The sequence below is a fragment of the Lissotriton helveticus genome, chromosome 2_1, assembly GCF_964261635.1.
Source record: "Lissotriton helveticus chromosome 2_1, aLisHel1.1, whole genome shotgun sequence".
Lineage (NCBI taxonomy): Eukaryota > Metazoa > Chordata > Amphibia > Caudata > Salamandridae > Lissotriton > Lissotriton helveticus.
Genome location: NC_136059.1, coordinates 417691860 through 417715114, shown reverse-complemented (window position 1 = coordinate 417715114; position 23255 = coordinate 417691860). Strand labels below are relative to the sequence as shown.

The following is a 23255-nucleotide window of genomic DNA, read 5'->3' as shown; positions in this document are numbered from 1 at the left end:
TCTGCTTGGATTTTGTAGGATTTAGTTGAGCGATTCTCTTGGCACTGTCGGTGATCCATGTGGCAAAGTTCTGGATGACATGGTCGAGGTCTGTTGAAAGCAGGGACAGCAGGCAGCACAGGGATATAGACAGAAGGACGTACAGGGAGAGCAGGCAGCGCAGGGACAGCAGGCAGTGCAGAGACAGCAGGCAGTGCAGGGGCAGGGACAGCAGGCAGCGTAAGGATAGGGATAGCAGGCAGTGCAGGGAGAGCAGGCAATGGAAGGACAGCAGACAGCGCAAGGATAGGGACAGCAAGCAGTGCAGGGACAGCAGGCAGTGCAGGGACAGCAGGCAGTGCAGGGACATCAGGCAGTGCAGGGACAGCAGATGGTGCAGGGATTGGGACTGCAGACAGTGCAGGGACTGGGAAAGCAGACAGCACAGGGATAGGGACAGCAGGTAGTACAGGGACAACAGACAATGAGTGGCATCAGGTAGCACAGAGGAAAGGACAGCAGACATCGCGGGGACAGCAGGCAGCTCAGAGATAGGGAAATATGGCATCCGAGGAACAGAGACAGCAGACAGCACGGGAACAGGGACAGACAGCAAGCAGCACAGGGACAGCAGGCAGCGCAGGGGCAAGGACAGCACGCAGTGCTGGGCAGGGATAAGAGGCAGGCATTGAACCTGAGGATGGGGTCAAGAGGGGTGACCCAGCCCAGCTTCCTCCGGGCGTGGATAGGCCCATGATGCTATGTTATGTTATGTTAAAGTTAAATGTAAAGCGTCCATACACCGGTTGGTTTCTTGGCGCTATATAAAGGCTTAGCCTGAGTCCTGGTGAGTTATTCATATGCCTGAGTAAACAGCCATGTCTTGAGAAGTCTCCTAAATCTCAGGAGGTTTGTGCATGATCTGATATCAAGGGGAAGGGTATTCCAGAAGCAGGGGGCTAGCACCGCAAATCTGCTACCGCTTATCTGCTTCAGTTTGTAGGACGGGGTGACCAAAAGTTCATGTGGACTGAGTGCAGATTGTGGGTGGGCATGTGTCTCTGAATAAGATTGGAGACACGTTTTGAGCAGATGCCATGCAAGGATTTAAAATTGAGGCACCCGACTTTGAAGGCACAACGTTGTGGTATGGGGAGCCAGTGCAGCTTCCTCATAAGAGGGGAACATTTTTACTATCTGGGCTGATGGAAAATCAGTCTAGCGGCCTGGTGCTGCACATGTTGCAGTCTTTTGACTAAATATAGCACTAGACCGAAGTACAGAGAGCTGGCGTAGTATATGTGGGAAATGGCCCTGGCCAGAACAACCTGCACCAATGCTTCCCTATGAAAAGTCTGCTGATTTTCCGTATCTTACACAACTGTAAGATACGGGACTTCATGGATAGGTCGCAATTGATTGTAACCCCAAGTCTCTTAGCTGAGGAGGATGGGGTTGGGGAGAGCCCAGCTCAGCTGGCCAGAAATGTGAGCTCCATGGATTTCGAGCGCCCCCTATCAGGATCAGCTCGGTTTTGCCCAGATTTAACTTTAGATGGTTCTTATTCATCGAATTACGGATGTGCAGCATGGTGGTTTGAAATTCAGACATAGAATCGGGCGTGTTGTCAATGGTAAATATTTGTTTCAGGTCGTCTGCTTAATGGAATGTGCTCACATTTCTTTTTCTTAAGGACATAATCAGAGGGAGTAAATACAGGTTAAACAGGTGTGGGGATGATGTAGATCCCGTTGGCACTCCGCATTTGGATTTCATATTAGGCGCCGTAAAGTGGGAAAGGCAAACAGACTGGGAATGGTCCTCCAGGAAGGACGTAATCCAGCTGAGAGCTGAACCCTGGAGTCCTGCATCCCTGACACGGTCCACTAAAATGCTGCGGTCGACCGAGTCAAATGCTGTGGAAAGGTCCAGGAGGTATGTCATTACTACGCATGCTTTTACAACGCATGCCTTTACCACGCAACTTTTACAACGCAAGTCGTTACAACGACTTGCGTTGGGGGACGCTGGATAGTGAATAGTTTAATTAATTATTACAACTCCAGTCCCCATGGATAGTAGGGAAGGTTTTGGATAGTAAATTAAACTATTCCCTATCCTACAGCGCCCCCCAGCGCAAGTCGCTGTAATGACTTGCGTTCTAAAGGTTACGTGGAAAAGGTAGTGCGTGGTAAAAGTTGCGTTGTAAACACTGTTCCCCAAAGGTCCAACATTACCAGATCCTGGGGGGCTCTTGTCGCTTCCTTCCGTAGTTTGTCCAGCACAGTCAGTATTACTCAGTTGAATGAGAAGGACAAAACCTTGCTTGGTGGGGTCAAGGTATTGAGACTGTTCAATGAATGAACAGATGCATTTTGCCACGTGGGATTCAAATACCTTGGCCAGGAAGGTAAGCAAGGAAATAGGGTGGAAGGTAAGCAAGGAAATAGGGTGGTAGTTAATCTGGATCAGGTGGTCTGCCCCAGGTTATTTTAAAAGGGGGAACTATAATCGCTTTTTTGAAGACTCCGGGGGGAACAGCCCTGTGTCAATGACTCGTTCAGTAAATAGAGGGTAGGCTCAGGGTTTACAGTAAAAACTTGTTTTAAAATATAAGGTGGACAGCTATCAGTAGGGGATACAGATTTCACTTTGATCAGTAGTTTCAAAAGGGCTTATCTACTGATTGCCGGAAATTGATGAAGGGAGCAGGGGTTTCTCGACACTGTTGGTTGTGCCTCATCAGCATGTATGGCAGGAATACTGGTTTTAATTGCAGCCATTTTGTTGATAAAAAAAGTGTTGAAGGAGTTGCAAAGCGCTTGGGTAGGTATGGGTTTTATTGTGACTCTATCGGGAATGGACAGCTCATTAACAATTGTGAATATACCTTTCAATTTATTAGGAGAGGAGATTGCCTGTTATAAGGTCTGGCAGCAGGAAAACCTCAGCAATCCTACTCCCAGTAGTGGAGGCTGCCGGGAGTTGTGGTCCTACGAGGTGGAGGGTTTAAGGTGAGTCCCACGATGTGGGAGGAGGTGCCCTGTAATAAGTGCTGGCGGCTGGATAACAGCTGGATAAGATCAAGAATCCTACTTCCAGTAGCGGAGGCTGCTGGGAGTTGTGGTCCTGCGGGGTGGAGGGTTCAAGGTGAGTCCCTCCATGTGGGAGGAGGTGCCCTGTAATAAGGGCTGGGAGCAGGATAACGTCAGGAAAACATCAATAATCCAACTCCCAATAGCGGAGGCTGCTGGGAGTTGGGGTCCTGCAGGGTGGAGAGTTTAAGGTGAGTCCCGCTATGCGGTAGGAGGCACCCCTTTAATATGAACGGGCGGAGAGTAAACGTCAGCAATCCTACTCTCATTTGTGAAGGCTGCTGGGAGCTGTGGTCTTGCAGGGTGGAGGGTTCATTTTGTTAAAAAACAATATTTTTTTCAACTAATTTATTAAAAACAATAGTGTTAGAAGGTGGTTCTGAAACCATGGACCGTCCGGATTTTTCACTTTTTGAGCACCTAATTGTTGAGCTTTTACTGTGGGGGAGCCTCATAAGTTGGGACTCACATACAGTGAACTCATAATGAAAGAGACTGCATGGGGATTTTACTGGTGTCCCTCTGGCTTAACCAGGCCACTGCGCAGCAGCTGGAGTAAGGGACACTGGGCTGGTTACATGCAGACACATGTTTACATGCATGTGCACATGTGTAGGGGCTGCGCTGGGGAGATTCCTAGCCAAGCCACAGGAGCAGGTGCAGATAGACTGGTGTGGCAGGACTTATACAGAATAGGGTGGTGACATGGAATAGGCTTTATACAGTGGGAAGAAACAAGCCAGGGAAAGCCTGTGCTTTACAGTGTGTATTCCATTATTCTCGTATGGGGATAGGGAGCACATGTGCTAGTTTTACTTTTCTAAGCCCCACAGATTCCAGACACACACTAAAGTCTGATGTAACAGATGTGAGAAGGAGCATTCTGCAGAGTCCAAAGTCATATTTGTACTGCTTTTGGGTCATCCACAACTGTCACATTTCACTGAGTCAGTCATAACCAGGGCCTGGCTGAGGGCTGACCTCAGCAGGATGGATTGATAACCTTTCTTCCACAAGCTAAGGCTTCCTCTCCATGGAGAGAAGATGGGTGGGGCTACAGGCTCATCCATCAGCAGCTATCACTGGGTGCCATGCACCAGGCTGAACCACGGAGGGAAGGCAGCGAGGGGGGAAGAACTTTTTCAGAGACCATGTGGCAAGAGACCCAGGACAACGTCATTTTGAACAAACCCAGAGGCAGGGCAGGAAGGCAGCAGCAGGGGCAGTGAAGTGATGTGTCACTGTTTGATAGGACAAACAGAGACTTCAAGCCAGCCCCATACTCAACGTTTGAGAAGAGAAGCTCTCTGGGGTGTGGTCTGCAGAGGCCTTAGGTGCTGGGGCCTGGCGCAAAGGGCAGTTGGAAGGAGCAACCCCCTGACTGTCCCAGGATCCTGAACAGTACCAGGAGAAGAGCCCAGGACCAGTGCGCAGAAGCAGGGGCCTCTGCGCAGGGAGAAGAGAGGCCCAGGAGGAGAGCCAGGTGAAAGGCTGGTGCAGGGAGCAAGTGAAGACAGCCCCCTGAAGAATCCAACCTCTGGGAGACCCAGAGGGTGAAGGAGAGGGCTCCCAGTGACTGCGGAGCACCACCAGGAGCAAGAGGAGGTGAAAATGGCGCAGATCGGCAACCTGGGGGCCGAAATATGTCCCCAGAAGGTAGCTGACCTTTGACCTCAAAGAAGACCGACGACAAATCGCGTGGGGCTCTGCCGCCAGTCTTCAATGGGTCCCCGGGGTGGGTCAGGCCCCGGGGGCTGCCCCCGCAAAGAAGCAAAGCTGGGGAGCACCGTCCGGCTCCCTGTGAATCTGGTAAAGAGGGGTTCCAGGAGCCCACCCTGCGCCCCCCTGGGAAAAGTGACTGGGGCCCGGGATCCCAACTCCGGGCCCCACAAAAGTCAGGGAGCGCCGGCGCACTCCCCATGAAGATTTTTAATAAGGCAGGGTGGCCAGGAGCCCACCCTGGCCCCGGCGGAGAAGTTAAGGTGGGGAGCACTGTTGTGCTCCCTGTGAAGATGTCCCCCGCGGGGTGCCAGGATCCCACTCCAAAACAGCCAAAGACGGGGAGCACCGCCGCGCTTTCAGTAAAGAGGGGGTGGGGGCCGGGACCCCATCTCCGGGCCCCGAAGAAATGAGAACGGAGGAGTGCGGTTGCGCTCCCCTGCGGCTGCTGGAAGGCGGGAGGATTGCCGTCGCACTCCGCCGGACACCTGCAGCATTGGAGTCTGCCTCGAGTCTGCCCGCACTGGCGGGCAGACCGCAATGGAGGGGCTGGCTCCCCAGCAGCACGCGAGGGTGCTGGCCAGAGGGGGAGCCGGCGGAGGCAGCCAGGGGTGGGTCCCCGGGCTGCCCTCCAACAAAGTGGTAATGCGGGGGCCCTTGCGAGACCGGACCCCCACAAGAGGAAGAGCAGGGGGTGTGCTCCCCGGGCCGCACAAAACACTCACCGCGAAGAAGCAGCTGGGGGTGGGCTCCCCGAGCTGCGGCATATCTCCTGGGGGTCCAGGTGGGACCGGCCCCCTATCGAGAACAGAAGATGCGGCGAAGCTGCTGGTAAAACAATCGCGGCTCCCCCCGAGGCAGGGGGGGAGCCGCTACTATAATATGCAGGAAGACAAGGGAGCGCCCATAATGCCTTGCAGGCTCGGACTTGCCTGGAAGGAAAACTCATTGTTTTCTCTGCTTGTGGTGGCCCCAGGAGAACGGGGTCACCACCACATGGGTGCCAGGATGCAGTGGGGAGCTGTAGGAGCAACAGACTCTCCCCCAGCACCAAAATGGAAGTCCCTCCCTGAGTCTCCCGGGGAACTGGAAGAAATAACCCCTCAAGGGCTCAGCCAGCATTTAACACCTTCTGGGCTGGAACTTTTGTTCTACAGCTGAGGGCACATTGAGAAGAGCATCAAGGAGTGAAGGGCTGAGTTGGGGATGTCTGGAGAAGGGCATCCCCCGGAGGTGAAGAGTTGTAATTGCACCAGAAATGCATTTACTGATGTTATTTCTTTTAGAGGGACTGAAGGTAACATGTGTAATGTGAAGAACCTGTGTAAGGTGATGTCATAAACAAAGTGGGGTTATGTTGTCAGACATTCCTGCTAGAGTGTCTGGCTGTACATGCATAATCCTGTGATTTCATCTGTGATGCCTTTAGGGGCTGTAATTGCAATGCATTCTAATGATCCACAAATGTGATGAGTACTGTCAATCTAAAGTGATGCTTAAACAGGTATTCTTGCTGCTGCTCTTAGGTGATGAACCCAGAATGCTAGCCCTTAAGATGTAGCGGTGTATACTTCATGGTCAGTAGGAAATGCTCAGTCAGGGTTATGCGTCACCAAAGCAGGGTAAACTATTTTAAATGCTTGTTGAGATAATGCAGTGGGTCACCACTGAGATGGTGCCAGTGCGCAGGGCCCTCGCTCCAGGTTATGTTCCACTAACGGCATTGGGGGCAAGATGATGTGCATACATTGGAGTGGTGGTACTAGACCCCAACCCCCTGTGGGAGGGGTGGAGATGTTATGCAATGTCACAAAGTAATTTCAACAGCTTATGTATATATGTAAATTGGTGCATAGTATTGAGTAGTGTCTGTGTTTAATAAATGTGTTCTTTTATAAATCAAAGTACAGACTGGACAATCAATTATTGAGTGTTATTTCTGTGCATCTGCAAATGGCAATTACTAGCCCACACCACCTCCCTTGAGTACGCCTTAGACTGCTCTGCAACGCTATCCTCTGAGAGGCAGGTGCTACAATTGGGTGTTTGGTTCCCAGTGAAGGACAAATGTAGTCATGTTATTTTTGCAGGCCTCACAGACGCTGCCTAGTTTTCCAACAGATAGTAACAACTACAATATTCTTGCAAACAATATTACTTATGGTATAAAAAGTGATATTTTTGAAACAATATTTCTGCATCATGATATTTATGTGACACAATATTTAAAACTTGATAATTGTGTAGCTCGATATGTATGACCCGTTATTATGTCCAAAAACTAGCAGGTAAGTGGTATGGTTAAATATTTTTTATTTCTGTTTTATTGCAGCCATATATGACACAAAAATATTTTTTAAAAACTTGTTGTTGTTTAACCGTGGGCTTGTAATAATATTTTTAAACTAAACCTTTACAATTTAATATCAGTTTACTAACACAGGACCAGGTACTTTTTATCAGGCAGGTATGCTTAAAATAGGTAAAGAACCACTTTTCAGTTTTAAAACATGTCACAGAAATCATGTTCTCAAAACATAAAAACAATAAAAGGAAACAAAATAGGAAATAATTTGAAAAGTAAATTGCTGGCCCATTACCTAACACTAACCTGCATGCTCTTTCGCGGATGTGCACTTGTGATCAGTCAAAATGTACACCCACTTGGTAAGAGAGTCAATGGCTGAGGTGATCTGACCCAATTCCCCATGATATAAGCTGTGGTAGGCAGAATGAAAGTTGAAAGGACAAAAAAAGGCTGACTTGAGACCCCCCTTCAATATACATATGTATGTGTTTCTCATTAAACATGTATTTTATAACATGAGGGTGATCAAACAGCTAAAGCTGCCTCTAGGCCACACCTAAAAATATCAAATAGATTCCCTCATTCAGCAGTTAGAAAACAATTTATGAATATTAATATTGAGTGTTATGTTTTAATGCATATGCTTGAAGATACTTGGAATTTAATCTCCAACTTATTTGTAATGTCAAAGCTGAATTTACGATGTGCAAATTTTTTAGCACCGATAGAACTTCCTAATGGGTTTAATTTGCGAAAATATTGTATTTCAGCAGTTGGACACTGGGATTTAGAGGCAGGAAAAGAAACATGCTGGGGGAGCGGGGAAGGATAAGAATTCCATGACAAGTGCACGGATCACCCACAAACTCAATTCCTTGTGTGTATTTGCACGTTTTGCACACCATTTTCAGCTTGGAACCTTGTAAATCTGCTAAAAAAAGTTAGCCTATTTCCAACAATTGAGAACAAGCTCACCCAAAAATCTTGGAGGTGTGGGGGAAAAGATTTATTCTTCGAGAAAATAAATTCTTGTCTTTTGGAGAAAATGTAAACTAATTGATATGAATGTATTAATGTGCATTGTCTGCACGGTGATGGCCTGCAGCAGTAACGTACTCAAGCAAGCTTATGCAAGAAAATCTACAGTGAGAAATAAATCATTTTATTTAATCTGCAGAAGTCAACGATCTGCTAGACTCAATCTCACAGATGTGGAATTCAGAATTGTGTGAATGTTTTGGTTAATCAGCCCATTATTAGTAATGATAAAAAGCCTGGCACTAATGCAAAATAAGAAAAGACAACAAGTGGTTCAATTTGTTATTGTGAAGTTCATTAGTTTCTTCAAATCACTCTTTGGTGACTAATCTCAGTGTAATTACTGTCAGAATGCTAAGTTATTAATTTTTCTTTACTTTGCTACAGTTTTATGGAACTTTGAATTTAGTCCTAGAATTCAATCTTTTCACTTCCTGTTTGGACATGCTATTTTGTCATTTTCCATTCTTTGACCTATTTTGTTCTCCTTTTTAAGTAACCTGTGTCTTTTCTCATTTTCAAAATTATTTTACGTTATGGGCGGGGGAGTGGGAAGAAATCCCTACTTTTAATTCCCTTTTATAGCCTTTTCCATTTCTCTAGTGGTGATTCCTTAGCTAGTCCCATCCTGGTATTTTTTCCTACCATATTTTTGTTGTTCTGACTGTTTTTCTCGAAGGTTTTTAACTATCCAGTAATTAACCCAAGAAAATGAACAATCCTGCTTTTTAAGCAAGAGATGTATTTGAGATGTCAGCAGTATCTAATTTAATTGAGTAACATAAACTGAATCTTAAACACTGTAGAAGCAAGAAATGCTAGTTTATTAATAATCAAATCATAAATACTCTAAACAACAATTTCACTATAGTTAGTTATTGCTATGAAAAGATGCAAGCAAGTAGATACTTTTACAATTAAAAGACGCACAAATGTAATAAATATGAATACAGCTACCTGGGCCCCAGTAGCAATTTCATCAGCTGCTTCATTCATAACACCTAGTGTCTGAAATGCAAATACACACAGTTCCCGTTCACATACTGTGGGCTGAAAAAAAAAGGTGCACATGTTAACCCTTCATCTGGCACATGTAGAAATGTACTACATATATAGACCGGCATGCATAGAACTCAATCATATTTTTAACAGAAAAAGTACAGTTTGTTTTTGTTAGTGACCACATAACACAACTTTTCTAAAGATGGCTGTTTTTATTTAAAAAAAAAAAATCATATGTATTTGTACTCTGTGCTTGCATGCATCCATGAAAGTTTGAAGCCTTTACTTAGCAGACATTTCAGGAACAAATACATGACGTAGAACACCATGTCAAGTCTAAAATGTACATAACATTGATAATTTACAAATGCAGAATAAGGATAACTGTGGATATCTGCATCTTAATCCTACCATTCGTGTTACAATCAATATCAAGTCTTTGTCTATGAAATCAACTGTGCGAAGATGAAGTTGTATTTATGTATCTAATCAATATTTTCATGACTGGAAATAAACACTATTAAATATGTTCACATAGAAAGGAAACATTTGTCTGAATCATAAACAAGATTATGAATTAACGGATAGTGCACTGCCCTACTCTTTTAAAACTGAGATTGTGAGGCCTCTAAGTTTGTAAGTTCCAGCTTTTAGGGTTAGTCAGGAGAAATTCACTTTAACACCATCTGTTCCAGGTCCTCAGGAACACTACTTGGCAGTCAGAATGTACTCCTCTAGAAGCCACCAGCAGGGTAGACTGCAAGTCCAGTGAAAAAACTGTTCAGCTCGGCACTTCCAGGGAAGTGGGTATCTTGCAGTTTTTATGTCCATGTAGTTTAATTGGAAGTCAGTCAACTGACCCTCAGAGTCCCCATCTTAGTCCAGGGTACAAGTGAGAGCAGGACCAGCACTTAGAATTCCTCTCACAGGTGTCAACAGCAGCGGCAGTCCTCCTTCTGTCTTCCAGAGGTCCAGTAGTGTTCTGAAGGGGTGCCCAGGTTTGCCATATCTATGCCTGACTCTAGTCTGTTGGTTAGGGTGACTCCTGATCTCCCCCCCTAACTGATAATGGAAAAGGTCCCAGGGGTAACTCTATCAACTTCTGCAGCAGTGTCTGAGTGTCCTACTGCAAACAGTTCCACAGTGACCATTTGTAAAATATTTAAAAATACTTAATACAAATTTGACCGTAGCAATACATTGAATTGGTATGAAATGTTTTAAAAAGTCAAAGAGTTAAAACACAAGTAGCCTTAAAAGGGAACTCAGGCCTGCCATTGCAGTGTCTGCGCACAGTTTGTTAAACTGCCATGTGTTCTGTTAAGTGCACTCACTTGTCAGATCTTAACCTTCCCTTTCTATGCACATCAGACACCCCTGTGGTAGGTCCAGGGTACCCCGTGGGCAGGGTACAGTGCATGTAAAAGGTAGGACATGTACTAAGGTATGTGCCATGTTCTGACAGTGAAATAATCTTCATTTCATTTTTCACTGTGGAAAGGCCATCTTGCCCATAGGATAGAGTGGTAAGGTTGTGTAATATGTTTTTCAGCCTATCTTCCCAAAGGCTTAAGATGGAAAGGCGAAGTTTAGTATGCCTGAACTCACAATGTAATAGCACATCTTTCTATGAAGGTGGTTTTTGCATTGTGTGTTTAGAAGCCACTCTTTAAATGAGTTTTTGTTCTCTAACATTTCTGTGTGACTCTGCCTGGCTCTGGATTGACTGTCTGGATTTGAAAGAGATAGAATCTGGGGAATGTCTTGACCAAGGGGATGAGGTGAGAGAGCAAAAGGCTGACCTGCATATGGAGTGCAGGGGGAGGAGAAGCCCATAGAGGTGAAGAGGCCTGGGTTGCTGCTATAAAACAACTGTCCCATCTCCTGCTGAGTGATTGACCCCCACTAATCAAAGGAAGAAGGTGTCACTCACAGGGAGGCACCCAGAACTGGTTTGAACAGGGGTCAGTGCACCTGAACACAAAGACTTCAAAGCCATTAAGGGGTATAACTATGAGATCTGAAGCCCCTGAACTTTGGAGAATGGCTTGATCAAGTGTGAACAAGACTAGAGCTACTTCATGGTCAAGAGGACCTTTGCCAAGGAAGAAAAAACTGAATAGATGAAGTAGAGGACTGAACCCTTGCTTTGTGTTCTGGGGCTGGCCTGCAGATTACTATTTTAACCAAGGAAAGGCTAAAGGGACTTTGTTGTGTGCTGTCCCCCTGCTTTAAAGGACTTTGATGTGTTCTGTGTCCTTAAGTAACTTATCCCTTAGGGCCCAAGGTGAGCTGGCTCCCTGTTGCGGAAACACAGGAACACAAGAGTTTCCAGGAGAGTCTCAGCGGTGCTGTGTGCACGTGCTTGTTGCAGCCTGAGGCCCTCGTAAGATGCGCCCTGTGATTGTGGGCACCTGGAGCCTAGCAGAGTGGTCTCCCTGAGGTTTTATAGTGCGGATTGAAGTTTAAACGTTTTGAGAGTAAGAGGGGGGCTGCCAAGAAGGTGTTTCCAACAGTAAGCACTGTATATGCATGCATAGTGTAAGCACCAGGTTACCAGGCGCTTCTGAAGTAAATCATCCCTACTGGATTGTAATACTCCCTGATCCTCCAGAAACTTACCCTGAACTGTAGCCAGTTACTGGAGCATCATAAAGAGCCCCAATGCCACAGACCCCAACTACCTTACCCTGTACCTGAAACAACATCTTGTAACAAATCACTATCTCAAGAGACCTCTGCTTCTCTGCCTGTGCATTCTAACCAATGTTCATGACACATTCCCACCTGTATGTCATCAGCAATGAACTGGACCTCTTCCCCTATGCCTCAAGCAGAAAATTAGTATGCATCCCTCAGCCTGCTTCCTTCTGTAAATCCATGATTCCACTCTTGCTAGCTTATTCTTGCTGACTCTACCCTTCTCCCCCAGCTGTCGGACTTTCCCCTCTTTATCCATCTCCTTTACAGCACCTAATTTTTGTACAGTGCTATGTTGCCTTCAGGGGAGAGACAGAATTACAGAAACTATTTTAGAAGGTTTTAGCAGGTCAGGGTGTCCGCTACGTTCAGTAAATGAGGAAGTAATAGGAGCCAGGTTGGATATGTACAGGTATGGCCTATTCTGTATGAAGGATACTTTGGCAAATGTTCACATGGAACTTATTTTAGGAAATAAGTATTAGTTCACAGACTTTTCTGTACAGAATCAATTTATTGTAAAACCTTTTGAAATGACATCAAATGACATAGAAAAAAGAAGAATCAGCGAAGCCAGTATTTTTTAAGGAACAACTGCGGTTCAATTAAACCGAGTTTATTAGAGCAATCAATAGTGGTTTTGAACATATAGATGTGAGTGTTTTTTAAGGAAAGGGAGTGAACCCCAGGTGAAAATACAAACCAAAATCAAATTTGCAAACAAGAAGGTAAGGTGCAAGTGTGAACATAAACAATATATTGGTTGCTTTACAACGAAAGACAGCTGTTTTTTTTATTTGGTGCAATTCCGTACACAACACAATCAATTATTGTATCACAATTCAAAGAAACAATCTGTCTTTATACATTTGTCGACAACGTGTTGACCCTTTGGCGAATAATAAGCGTCTCATCAGGACTGAGATGTCTGGGGTCTGAGGAAAAAGGTAAAAACTGAGCAAATACTTTGAGGAAGTTGGGAATGGAAAATAGGAAATTAGATGAGGAAATGAATACATACTGGCTGAGGAAGAGTTGGCCCATTATGGGACAAGGGGACAAGGGGACAAGGGGACAAAGAGTAATAGATCTCAATGCATCAATTTCTATTGAATATGTCCCTAGGAAAATGCAAAGAGATTATTAACGGAAGGGCTGCACTCTTAGAATGATGATTGCTTACGTATAGCCCAAGCGGTGTCAGGGCCGAGCATGCCTCGCTTTATTTGAGATAATGTAATTTGGTGGGCTCTCTTCGAACGTGGAGGGATCTTGTATGTCAGAGTGTAGCACATCAATAGGCTATCAGCAGAAAACCTTCAAAAATAAATTCAAACAAGAAAAAAGGTAAAGGAAGTGCTTGGTAGGAAGAATCCCCATTGTAAGTGGCACTTCCAATAAGACATTCATACTGATTAATCAGTGAATGCTGCCAAGCAGGCCGTCGTGCGGTTCTGTCTAACTACGGCTAACAAGCCCTAAGGCTGGACCTTCACTGTCAACGTGAAATAGACGAGGATGTCGCTCGCGTTGCGTCTTCATGGCGATGGTCGTGGCTGGGAGAGGCCAGGGGCCGCTCGCGTTGCGTCTTCATGGCGATGGGCGTGGCTGGGAGAGGCCAGGGGCCGCTCGCGTTGCGTCTTCATGGCGATGGGCGGGGCTGGGAGAGGCCAGGGGCCGCTGGCATTGCATCTTCATGGCGATGGGCGGGGCTGGGAGAGGCCAGGGGCATGTCAGTACTGCAGTAAGGAGCATCTGAACATTACCCCTGAACAATGAATTATGTAGGAATAATTATATAAAGAGAGTGAGGGAATAGATCAAAAAAATCAAAACGCTACTCGTGGGTGTTCAACCCCACGACTATCTGAGGGAAGCAGCTTGGTTGGAGCACCCTCTGACTTAGCGTTAGCGGTTAAGTTAGACACCTGCATGCTCCTGGTGAATTTTGGGGTATCAGTGGAGTTGCACAGTTTTCTGTAGGAGCGTTAACTTTGAGAGGTACTCACGGGAATAATCTTCGCTTTTGTCCTAAATCTACATAGGCGAAGGCATCGATCTATTCTACAAACACGAGAATGAGGAGGTGAGCTTCTTGTGTTCAGGAACCAGGACTCTCAAGCAGTGTCTCTGGGATGTTGAGCTTCAGCATTGTGAACTTCAATTAGGAGTAATAATGGGCAAGGCCAATAAGACTGGTGCAGGTCGCCAGTCTTTTGGCAATTCTGGTTTTGTTAGGCGCTCCTCAATCTAAAAAAACATTGGCTAAAGGCAGACATTACAACTGAAGTGAGGGAGCACCAGGAAAATGTAAACACAGTTTCCTAGATCACACTAACAACAATCCTAAAAAGAGCTACCTTGATTACAAAATTGTGCACACCCACAAAGTAGATGGTTTCTAGGTGAAGACTAGATGATGAAGTGAGCACTAGGAATTTCTCGTGGGCAAGAGTTCTTTTAGGAAAAAGTAAGTATTACCCTCTGGGATGTATTGGATGGTTTGAGATAAACTCAACCAACTAGTGAGTTCTCTCTACACTGATTTGATTTTTAGATCAGAGAAGGAAAAGTTGTGGATCCACTCAGAACACTCCTATCTCCTTCTATTGGTAGTATAAGTGAAAGTGAAGTCAGTCAATGGCTGAAGAGGGGTGACGCACTTTCACTTTATGCATGCTGGGGTATGTGGAAGAACAATGTAAATGACACAGCCACAGACTAATGGATGGAGTCTGACTGCATACTCCTAAAAGTAAGTATGTTATACACATAATTTCTGCAACATAAAAAGCTCTTGGCTATCATAGACCACAAAATAGGACAATATGTCTTGCATTAGCCGCCTGCTTCTTGCGTTTGAAAAAGGGTGCACGAAAACAAAGAAGAAGGCAGGCAGGCAGAAAAGAAGGAAGGAACGAAAGGAGGCAAGAAAGGAGGCAAGAAATAAGGAAGGAAAGAAAGGAAGGAAGGAAGGAAGGAAGGAAGGAAAGAAAGGAAGGAAGGAAGGAAGGAAGGAAGGAAGGAAGGAAGGAAGGAAGGAAGGAAGGAAGGAAGGAAGGAAGGAAGGAAGGAAGGAAGGGCGATGATGGCAAGAGAGAAAGAAAGCAAGAAATATGGCGAGAAAGAAAGCAAGAAATATGGCAAGAAAGAACAAGCATTTTCTATTAAATAGATCTCACATTTTTTAGAGTTAGTGCTATTGGTGTTGTAAATGACAATGTGTTTTACCCATGTGTTTTGGTGTGGAGTGTAGTGGATGTATGAACAGAGACTTAGCTGCAGCACTATCCAGAGAACTGAGAATGAATAATTACCAATGGGACAAGAGAAGCAGCTTCAACACTGTCCAGGGGACTAAGAATGAGGAATTACCACTGGTTCCAAAGACTCAACTGCAGCACTGTCCAGAGGACTAGGAATGGGAAATTATAATTGGGAACAGAGACAATGCTACATCACTGCCTTGAGGACTTAAAATGGAGGAGTTACAATGGGACCAGAGAAGCAGCTGCAGCACTGTCTAGGGGACTAAGAATGAGGAATTACCACTGGGAACAGAAAGACAGTTGTAGCACTGCCTCGAGGACTTATAATGGTGGAAATTCCTGACTGGACCAGAGAAGCAGCTGCAGCACTGCCGAGGACTAATAAGGAGGAATTACCACTGACAACAGAAGAGATAGCCGCAGCACTGCCTAGCAGACGTAGAACGAGGAATTACTGATGAGACCAGAGAAGCAGCTAGCAGCACTGTGTAGAGGATTTAGGATGAGGAATTACCACTGGGACCAGAGAAACAGCTGCAAGAATGATGAATTGCGCACCAAAGGCCTTGGACAACCTTTTTACAAATCCATGGTACCTTTCTGCTCTCCCACAGTTGTCAAGAAAGTAAACAACCCTATGTGAAGCTAGGCCCCTTTCTTAATAATGCTTCTTCTGGAGGAGCTTCCAAATGGGCTGGGTTGCAATTTTTCTGAAAATCAGGATGACCTGTCCAGACTGATGCAGTAAGCACATGCCATGCATCTACATAAAACGCAAGCAGCAAAGTAAGTGGAGCATACTGTCAATGTAGACTGCATGTTCTGAGCCAATACTGCGCTTTTCTAATGCAAAGATGGCCTTTGAACCTTATCAAAAGTATTAAAATGGAAATTCGATCCAGACTTAAATTATCTTCAAATATGCAGCTATCATTTACTGATTTTGCCTGTGAAATAGAGGTACTTTGTCCTGAATTCCTGGCTTGCATTAAGGGTTATGAAAACGAATCATTAATAGAAGATTAAATACAACAAAAGTATCATGTTAATGGGACAGTATTTTCATATTTCAGTGGCAATCCATGTCTAATTTAAGCCACTTTGCCATTTTCAAGTGAGACCTTCCACAAAAATAAATGTAAATGCCAGTGTCAGTTATAAAACCAAACTGAGTCAAAACTGTAGTGGATCAGGTCTTAGCACATACGTGTCTAAAAATACGACAGAACAGTATGCTTCACATAAAGTAAATAACTGGTCAAAATCGTATGCCTGTTTCAGTACTATACAGAATGAACTATAGATATTATCTGGGATTTTCTGGCTTCATTTTGGAGAAATAACATTACGTGAGGCAAGCATTATTGCGGATACACTAAGCATCCTTTAACCTGGGATATTAAAGTATGCACAAAACAACAGGAGGGGTAATACTAAAGCGTACATGGGAACCAACGCTTTTACTTTAAAAAATAATGTTCACACAAAGCTGCTTTAAGAACTAGCAGTGCGTCTGAAGGTAAAGGGTTTTCAAAGAAGCCAGAACCTTCTCTCTTTGTGCCCCCTCATTATTCCCTTTGCCTGTCCTCGCAAACTTCAGCTTCCATGCCTAACAGGCACACACAAATAAATAAGTAAATATATATGGCACGCTATGGAGGGCACTCCGAGCACACAAGGTAGGTGATGACAGATGGTGGGGGGGGGATACTGAAGGAGGGGAGGATTTCTGGGTTAAATCAAGAAACACACATGACATATTTGTGCCAAATGAATAATGTGAGCAACACTTTTTTCGTGAAATAAAAGTTAACAAATGTTTAAGTTGCAGCACGTTTCTCTCCTATGAAGATAACTTGCAGTGAAGGACTGTCAGCCCCACTTGTACGGACCTTAAGTAATCATCTGGTAGCGAAGGGTCAGAGCCCGTCAAAGAAAGCCACAAACAGTCGCCCTACCCTTTCCACCTGCCTGGCACTTTGTGAGCCAGAGAAGAGTGGAAGAGGGTGGGCCGTGGGATCTACCAAGGCAGGGAGGGGGAGGAGGACATGTTCTGCTAAAATGCTGCTCTCCTTTGATTTAAGGCTCAAGTTCTTTGCCTTTTTAATTGCTATATTGTTAATATTTGAAGAGAGACATGCTGTGCTGCTGAATGTGGATAAAAGCACACTTATTATCTTCCTCAACATACAGGTTTGGTACAGTCTAGTTACAGCCACACATTCCAGGGCAGCTCCAAACTGCGATTGGCTGTGAGTGAGCATATTCTTGTAGAAGAATAAAACGCTCGAATTTCCTGCTGGTGATTTGTCGAATTGTGCTTTTAAACTGCTACAGATATCCCTGCTGAGTAAATAAAATGCCTGTTTTCCATCTTGCTCAAAATCGAAAGGCAGGGAGAGCAACTGTGCGACCAGAGAACCTGCCCATGTCTGTATACAGAAAGGCAGAGCTCAGAGCACTGAAAAGATCTTAAAATGCAAGCAGCTATGGCTCTGAGCTGGAACCCAAGAAGAAAATAGATACCAAAATAGCATATATACAATCAACGTGTAATGATTCAGTACTTAGTCCCTGCTGCCTGGCAGGAATGAAAGTGAATTAGGAGGGACAAAGAGGCAGGGCTGACCACTAGCAAGCAAGGATTTTTAAAGGACACTAAACCAAACAAATAGAAAGGAGGGGGTGGCTTTAAGCTAACAAGAGTAGTTACAACAGGTCTTGAATGCTCGACCTAAAGAAGGAAGGAAGGCAAGAGAGAAAGAAGGAAAGAAAGATGGTTAGGGTTGCAAAGACAGAGCACACTAATTAGTTTATATTCATAGTCTGCGTGAGGGGAGCAGCAAAAGAAATATACAGCAGCATTAGCAGGGGATGGGATCTGATAAGGCTGGAATGTGCCCTGTGCTCACATCAACAGTGTCCTGCTATCACATCAGGCACAAAGAAAAAAATATTTATAATGTAAAAACAAAAACACTGGCAATCAATGGAACTAACTTGTATGCAGATGTTCACCTTTTGAAAGATTGAAATGCAGTCACTCAAAATGAAGTTAAGTAGTGGCTGGAGTAGGCTGACCCACAGCCCTATGCTGTATGCTGTAGTGGGCGGAAAGAAAATGTGAATGACGCAACAATAGACCAATGGATGAAAAGGAGTGGCTGAAAGACCCTTTAAGTAAGCATATTATACAGATAATTTTTGTAAAATCAAAAGTAACTGGATAATGCAAGAACTAAAAACCCTGGATACACACGTTTTTGCTATACCCTCCCTCATCCCTTCTTCTCAGGATTTCTCCTCCAGACACAGAAGCATAATAAATCAATTTTCAGTGTTATACGCAGCAGAAACTAATTGGTAAATGAATCACATAACACTTACTGCATACTGAATCTCAAATGCAGTTCGTTAGTTAATCGTCATTCGTTTTCTAACCCCTTGATTTTTATCTAACTGTTCAGTGTTTTAGTCCTCAACAGACACACTGGAAGCTGTTAGCCTTTTACTTAATGGCTGTTATTTGAATAAATAATCAAATGGTGTAACGCAAAATGATGGGGCACCTCTGCAGAAAGTGACAATGAGCCCAAAGTCTCCAATAACGCACACATATTCGTTGCCTTTAGGCTTAAATTGGCCCTCTGAAGGGTTGTGCCCCGTGAATGATTGAGGGTGTTGGGCGGCGCTGCATTGGATCCCTTGATAACAATGCCAATAGCTACCCTTCGGCATAACTATAACTAAATAACGTTATTATGTGAAAAAAACAGTTGCCAAAGTTTTGTATTAAAAACCAAGGGAAAGCAGCTAATAAGCACGTGTACACACAGCTACACCACGCTTTACTTTTCTTGAACTACAAACAGAGACAGTACATTAAAAATTAAATTGGATGACCTTTTCATGAATGCTTTATCTCAAAGCTATGCACATATAATCCACAAGGTGGCAGTATTGAATGTACTTCAGAAATTCGATACCAGTGTTCTGTCTAGCTCTTTTTTCAAAGATGGAAAAAAACTCACATTAATTAAATGTCAATTAAACATTTATGAAAATAGGATTGCAGCAGTGTGAACCGATGTGGAGTTCAAGGAATAATCTACGTGCACAATTTCACTTATTAATATGACTAATGTTGTCAGTTTATGTACGCCTTCTCAAAGCACATAAGTGATATGTTAGCGCAAAACCAGTTAGGACAAATCCTGAGAACAAGCCTTGCACACGGCTGATACCAAAATCAAACTTGCCTTTTACTCTATGTTCAAAACAATGGTGGAGTGTAAGAAATTGGATTTATTTAGTGGGTTGGGTGACTACTCACCTCAAGGAATAATCACAACACAGGTCCTGGTGAACCATCAAACTCACTAAATTAACCTGAGCTCGAATCCCTATGGCACAGAACACAAAGGCATATCTAAGGGCAATGTGTAAATTATTTACACAGTACCAAAACAGCAATAAAGTTAGGCACGTGCCCGTACCCAGTTCCACTATCTATCTAACTGTGTCTAAATGTTCATTATGTATGCATGATGCTGCCCCTGGGCCCTATCCTATTATCTTGTGCTGTGGACAGCGTATGCAACATTGTTACCTCTGGCAGTGTGGAAAACTTTGGTTATTTAACTTTGTCTCAGTCATCGTATAAGTACGTAGGTAGAGACTTGATCTTTAGAGTACTGCAAGGAGAATGTATAGTGAATTTATAAGTATTTGCGGATTGGCGGATTGGCGGAGTGATTGTATAAGTACATATGTGGGTGTAGCCTAGCCCCTGAGCACGAGCTTGGCTCTAATTGCCTGCCCTCCATGTGCCAAAAACTGAAACTTCAACTTTGCATGGCCCAGTATTGCAACAGCTGCAACACTCCACTGAATGTGCAATAAACATTCATATCCATACAGATGTGTCATGTCGACCATCTTTCATGTGTGGAAGCATGGATGAATATAGGGTCATTGATTCCCCGTACCTTCCATGTTGGCCACGTTGTGGGACCTGGGTCACAGAGTGACACATTGGCGCTTGTGACCCGGATGACGGCAGCACTACAACAGGGACACCCGCATCAGTTGATTCCTCATACAATCCACTCCGGAGTCATTCTTCACAGCCTCACGCAGCACTGCCATAAGCCAGGGCAGCCCACTCCGCTCATGCTTACAGGGAGGGGCAACAACGCTACATGGCCCACGTTTTCATTGCAGTGATCTGCTGGTCACAGGCCTAGTTGTCAGTACGCCACAGCCAGTCCCTCACGGCTGGTATACACCCACACCACCCCCATTCAGCACAGGTGTCACAGGACACGTGACCCTGCCAATAAAAAAGACCGTCGCACATACTGTACGCCAGTTCAGCCTTGCTAGCACCGGATGCACTGTGGCCGGAAGAGGCGCACCGCCACAAGATGGTGACTTTTGCTGCACTGAGGTAGGGACACCATAAGTGCTGAGCAGCCTGCAATGATGTCCCGGCGGTCCAGACAGGTCAGCTTTTGTGTGCCCTGCTGGACGGCAGTGTAGGCCTAAGCCATCAAACAATGGGGGCCTACCGCCACATGGCGTGGCCTCGCTGGTCACAGAGTGCCACAAGAGCTCAGCGGGTGTGCAGGCTGCCATGATGCATGGCCTTGATACATCATCCTAGCAATCAAGACCTCATCTGAATTGTGAGCTCGGGTAGACCGTGTACGCCACAGCTGAGGACATTGCTGCTGCACGTGGTGGATCCTCTTAGACACACGGCAGTGGTGAAAGGTGAGCAGTGAGGCCTGGGTGCGCAGGGGCGGGCAGTCACCTCTGGGTGGTGGAAGTGGATGGTGTGCAGCAGCCTGGGTGCGCAGGGGCAGGACACTGATAAAAGTGTATACAATCGTATGTACTCTGCCATCACTGATTCTATACTATGTTTCAGTTGAGGGAGCTGGAGGGCGACAGTATTTCCCGTGGTTGGAGACACACCGGTGGCGGAAAGGTGAGCAGTGAGGTCTGGGTGCACAGGGGCGGGCAGTCACCTCTGAGTGGTGGGAGTGGATGGTGTGCAGCAGCCTGAGTGCACAGGGGAGGGCACACACTTTAGGGTGGTGGGAGTGGATTGTGTGCAGCAGCCTGGGTGCGGAGGGGTGGGATAGCGATGAAGGCATGTGCAGTCATATGTAATCTGCCAATACTGATTCTATATTATGTTTCAGATGAGTGAGCTTGACGGCTGCAGTATGTCCCGGTTCATGGTTGGAGACACACCAGTGGAGGACAGCTGAGCTGTGAGGGTTTTGTCCGGAGTGTCTGCACTCACTCTCCCTATCCATCTCTTCCTTTCTCTCTCTCACACTATTTCTCTCTTTCTCTCCCTCTTCCTCTCTCCCACTTTTTCTCTCTTTCTTCCTTTTTCTCACTTTCTCTTTATCTTCCTCTTGCACTCTTCCCTCCTTTGTCTCTTTCTGTCTCTCACTCTTTCTCTTCCTCTCTCTCTGTCTTCCTCCCTCACTCTTTCTTTCTTTCTCTCTCTCTCCCTCCTTTGATGGGCACATAACGATCTCATCTTGCTTTTTTTGTCTTGTAGGCTTGTAGGCTGTGATTCACAGATTGTAGACCCCCCCAACACAGGCCCTCCACCATGTGTCGATCACTTCTGTTCCACTGAGTTAGTGCCACCAGAACTCAGCAGGTGTGCAGGCTGCAATGATGCGTGGCCTCGATACACCATCCCAGCAATCAAGACCCCATCTGAATTGTGAGCTCGGCTGGACCGCGTGTACGCCATGGCTGAGGAGGTTGCTTCGGCACATGGTGGACCCTCTTCGACACACGGCGGTGGCGAAAGGTGAGCAGTGAGGGATGGGTGCGCAGGGGCGGGCAGTCACCTCTGGGTGGTGGGAGTGGATGGTGTGCAACAGCCTGGGTGTGCAGGGGGTTGACAACGATAAAAACGTGTGCAGTCGTATGTACTCTGCCATAAACTGATTCTATACTATGTTTCAGATAAGTGGGCAGGAGGGCAGCAGTATGTCCCGGCACGTGGTTGGAGACACACCAGTGGCAGAAGGGTGAGCTGTGAGGGTTTTGTCCGCAGTGTCAGAACTTACCTCTCCGTCTCTTCCTTTCTCTCTCTCACTCTCTTTTTCTCATTCTCTATCTCATTCAATCTTTCTTTATTTGTCTGTTCCTTCCTCTCACTCTTTTTCTCTCTCTCTTCCTCTCTCTCTCACACTCTTTCTCTCTTTCTCTCACTCTTCCTCTTCCTCTCTCTCTCACTCTTGCTCTCTCACTCTTGCTCTCTCTGTTCCTCTCTTACATACTTTTTCTCTTCCTCTCTCTGATTCTTTCTCTCCCTCTTCCTCTCTCTCACTCTTTCTCTTCCTCTCTCTTACCCTTTATATCTCTCTTCCTCTCTCTCACTCTTTTTCTCTTTCTCTCTCTCTGTTCCTCTCACACTCTTTCTCTCTCTCTTCCTCTCTCTCTCTTTCTCTCTTTCTCTCTCTCTTCCTCTCTCTCTCTCACTCTTTCTCTCATTCACTCTTTCTCTCTCTGTTCCTCTCTCACACGTTCTCTCTTTCTCTCTCTCTTCCTCTCTCTCACTCTTTCTCTCTTCCTCTCTCTCTCTTCCTTTCTCTCTCACTCTTTCTCTCTCTATCTTTTGATGGGTACATAACACACAATCTTACTTTTTGTCTTGCAGGTTGTGATTTACAGATGATGACACGCCATGGCTGTACCTACTTTTATTTTGTTGTTTTGTGTCAATAAAATGTTTTATATGTAAATCCAGAGGTGACTATGATTCTCATTTGTCCAACTTCACATTCATCTTGAATTTTCTAACTGTACGACATCAGCCAATGTGCTACCTTACACATTTCAAAAGCTTGCTGTCACATTTATTTGTGAGGGTGGACGGGGGTGGGGGTCGCGACTCCAAACTTTTTTCTTTTAAACGTTCATTTTCATTCATTTCGTTTGAAAAAGGGGAAGGGGCCACGTGGCCCCCCTCCCAGGCCACTTCTGGCCCCGGGGACCTCATCTCCCAGGGCCTGCCCTCTCTGTTTGGGACCATGGGGGCAGCCCCAATGTCCCCACGGTCCCGCCGGCTCACCTACTCCTATGGAAACTGGCATTGCTTTTGGGCAA

General features: G+C 45.4%; 1 protein-coding gene across 1 annotated transcript in view; it reads right to left on the bottom strand.

Moving 5' to 3' along the window:
- Positions 1 to 23255, bottom strand: part of PARP8 (poly(ADP-ribose) polymerase family member 8) — a 759201-nt gene that overhangs the window by 257037 nt on the left and 478909 nt on the right. Inside the window, exon 15 of the mRNA XM_078675052.1 lies at positions 9097 to 9189. Within this exon, the coding sequence (XP_078531178.1) occupies positions 9097 to 9189 (93 nt within the window). The remainder of the gene's footprint in view (positions 1 to 9096; positions 9190 to 23255) is intronic.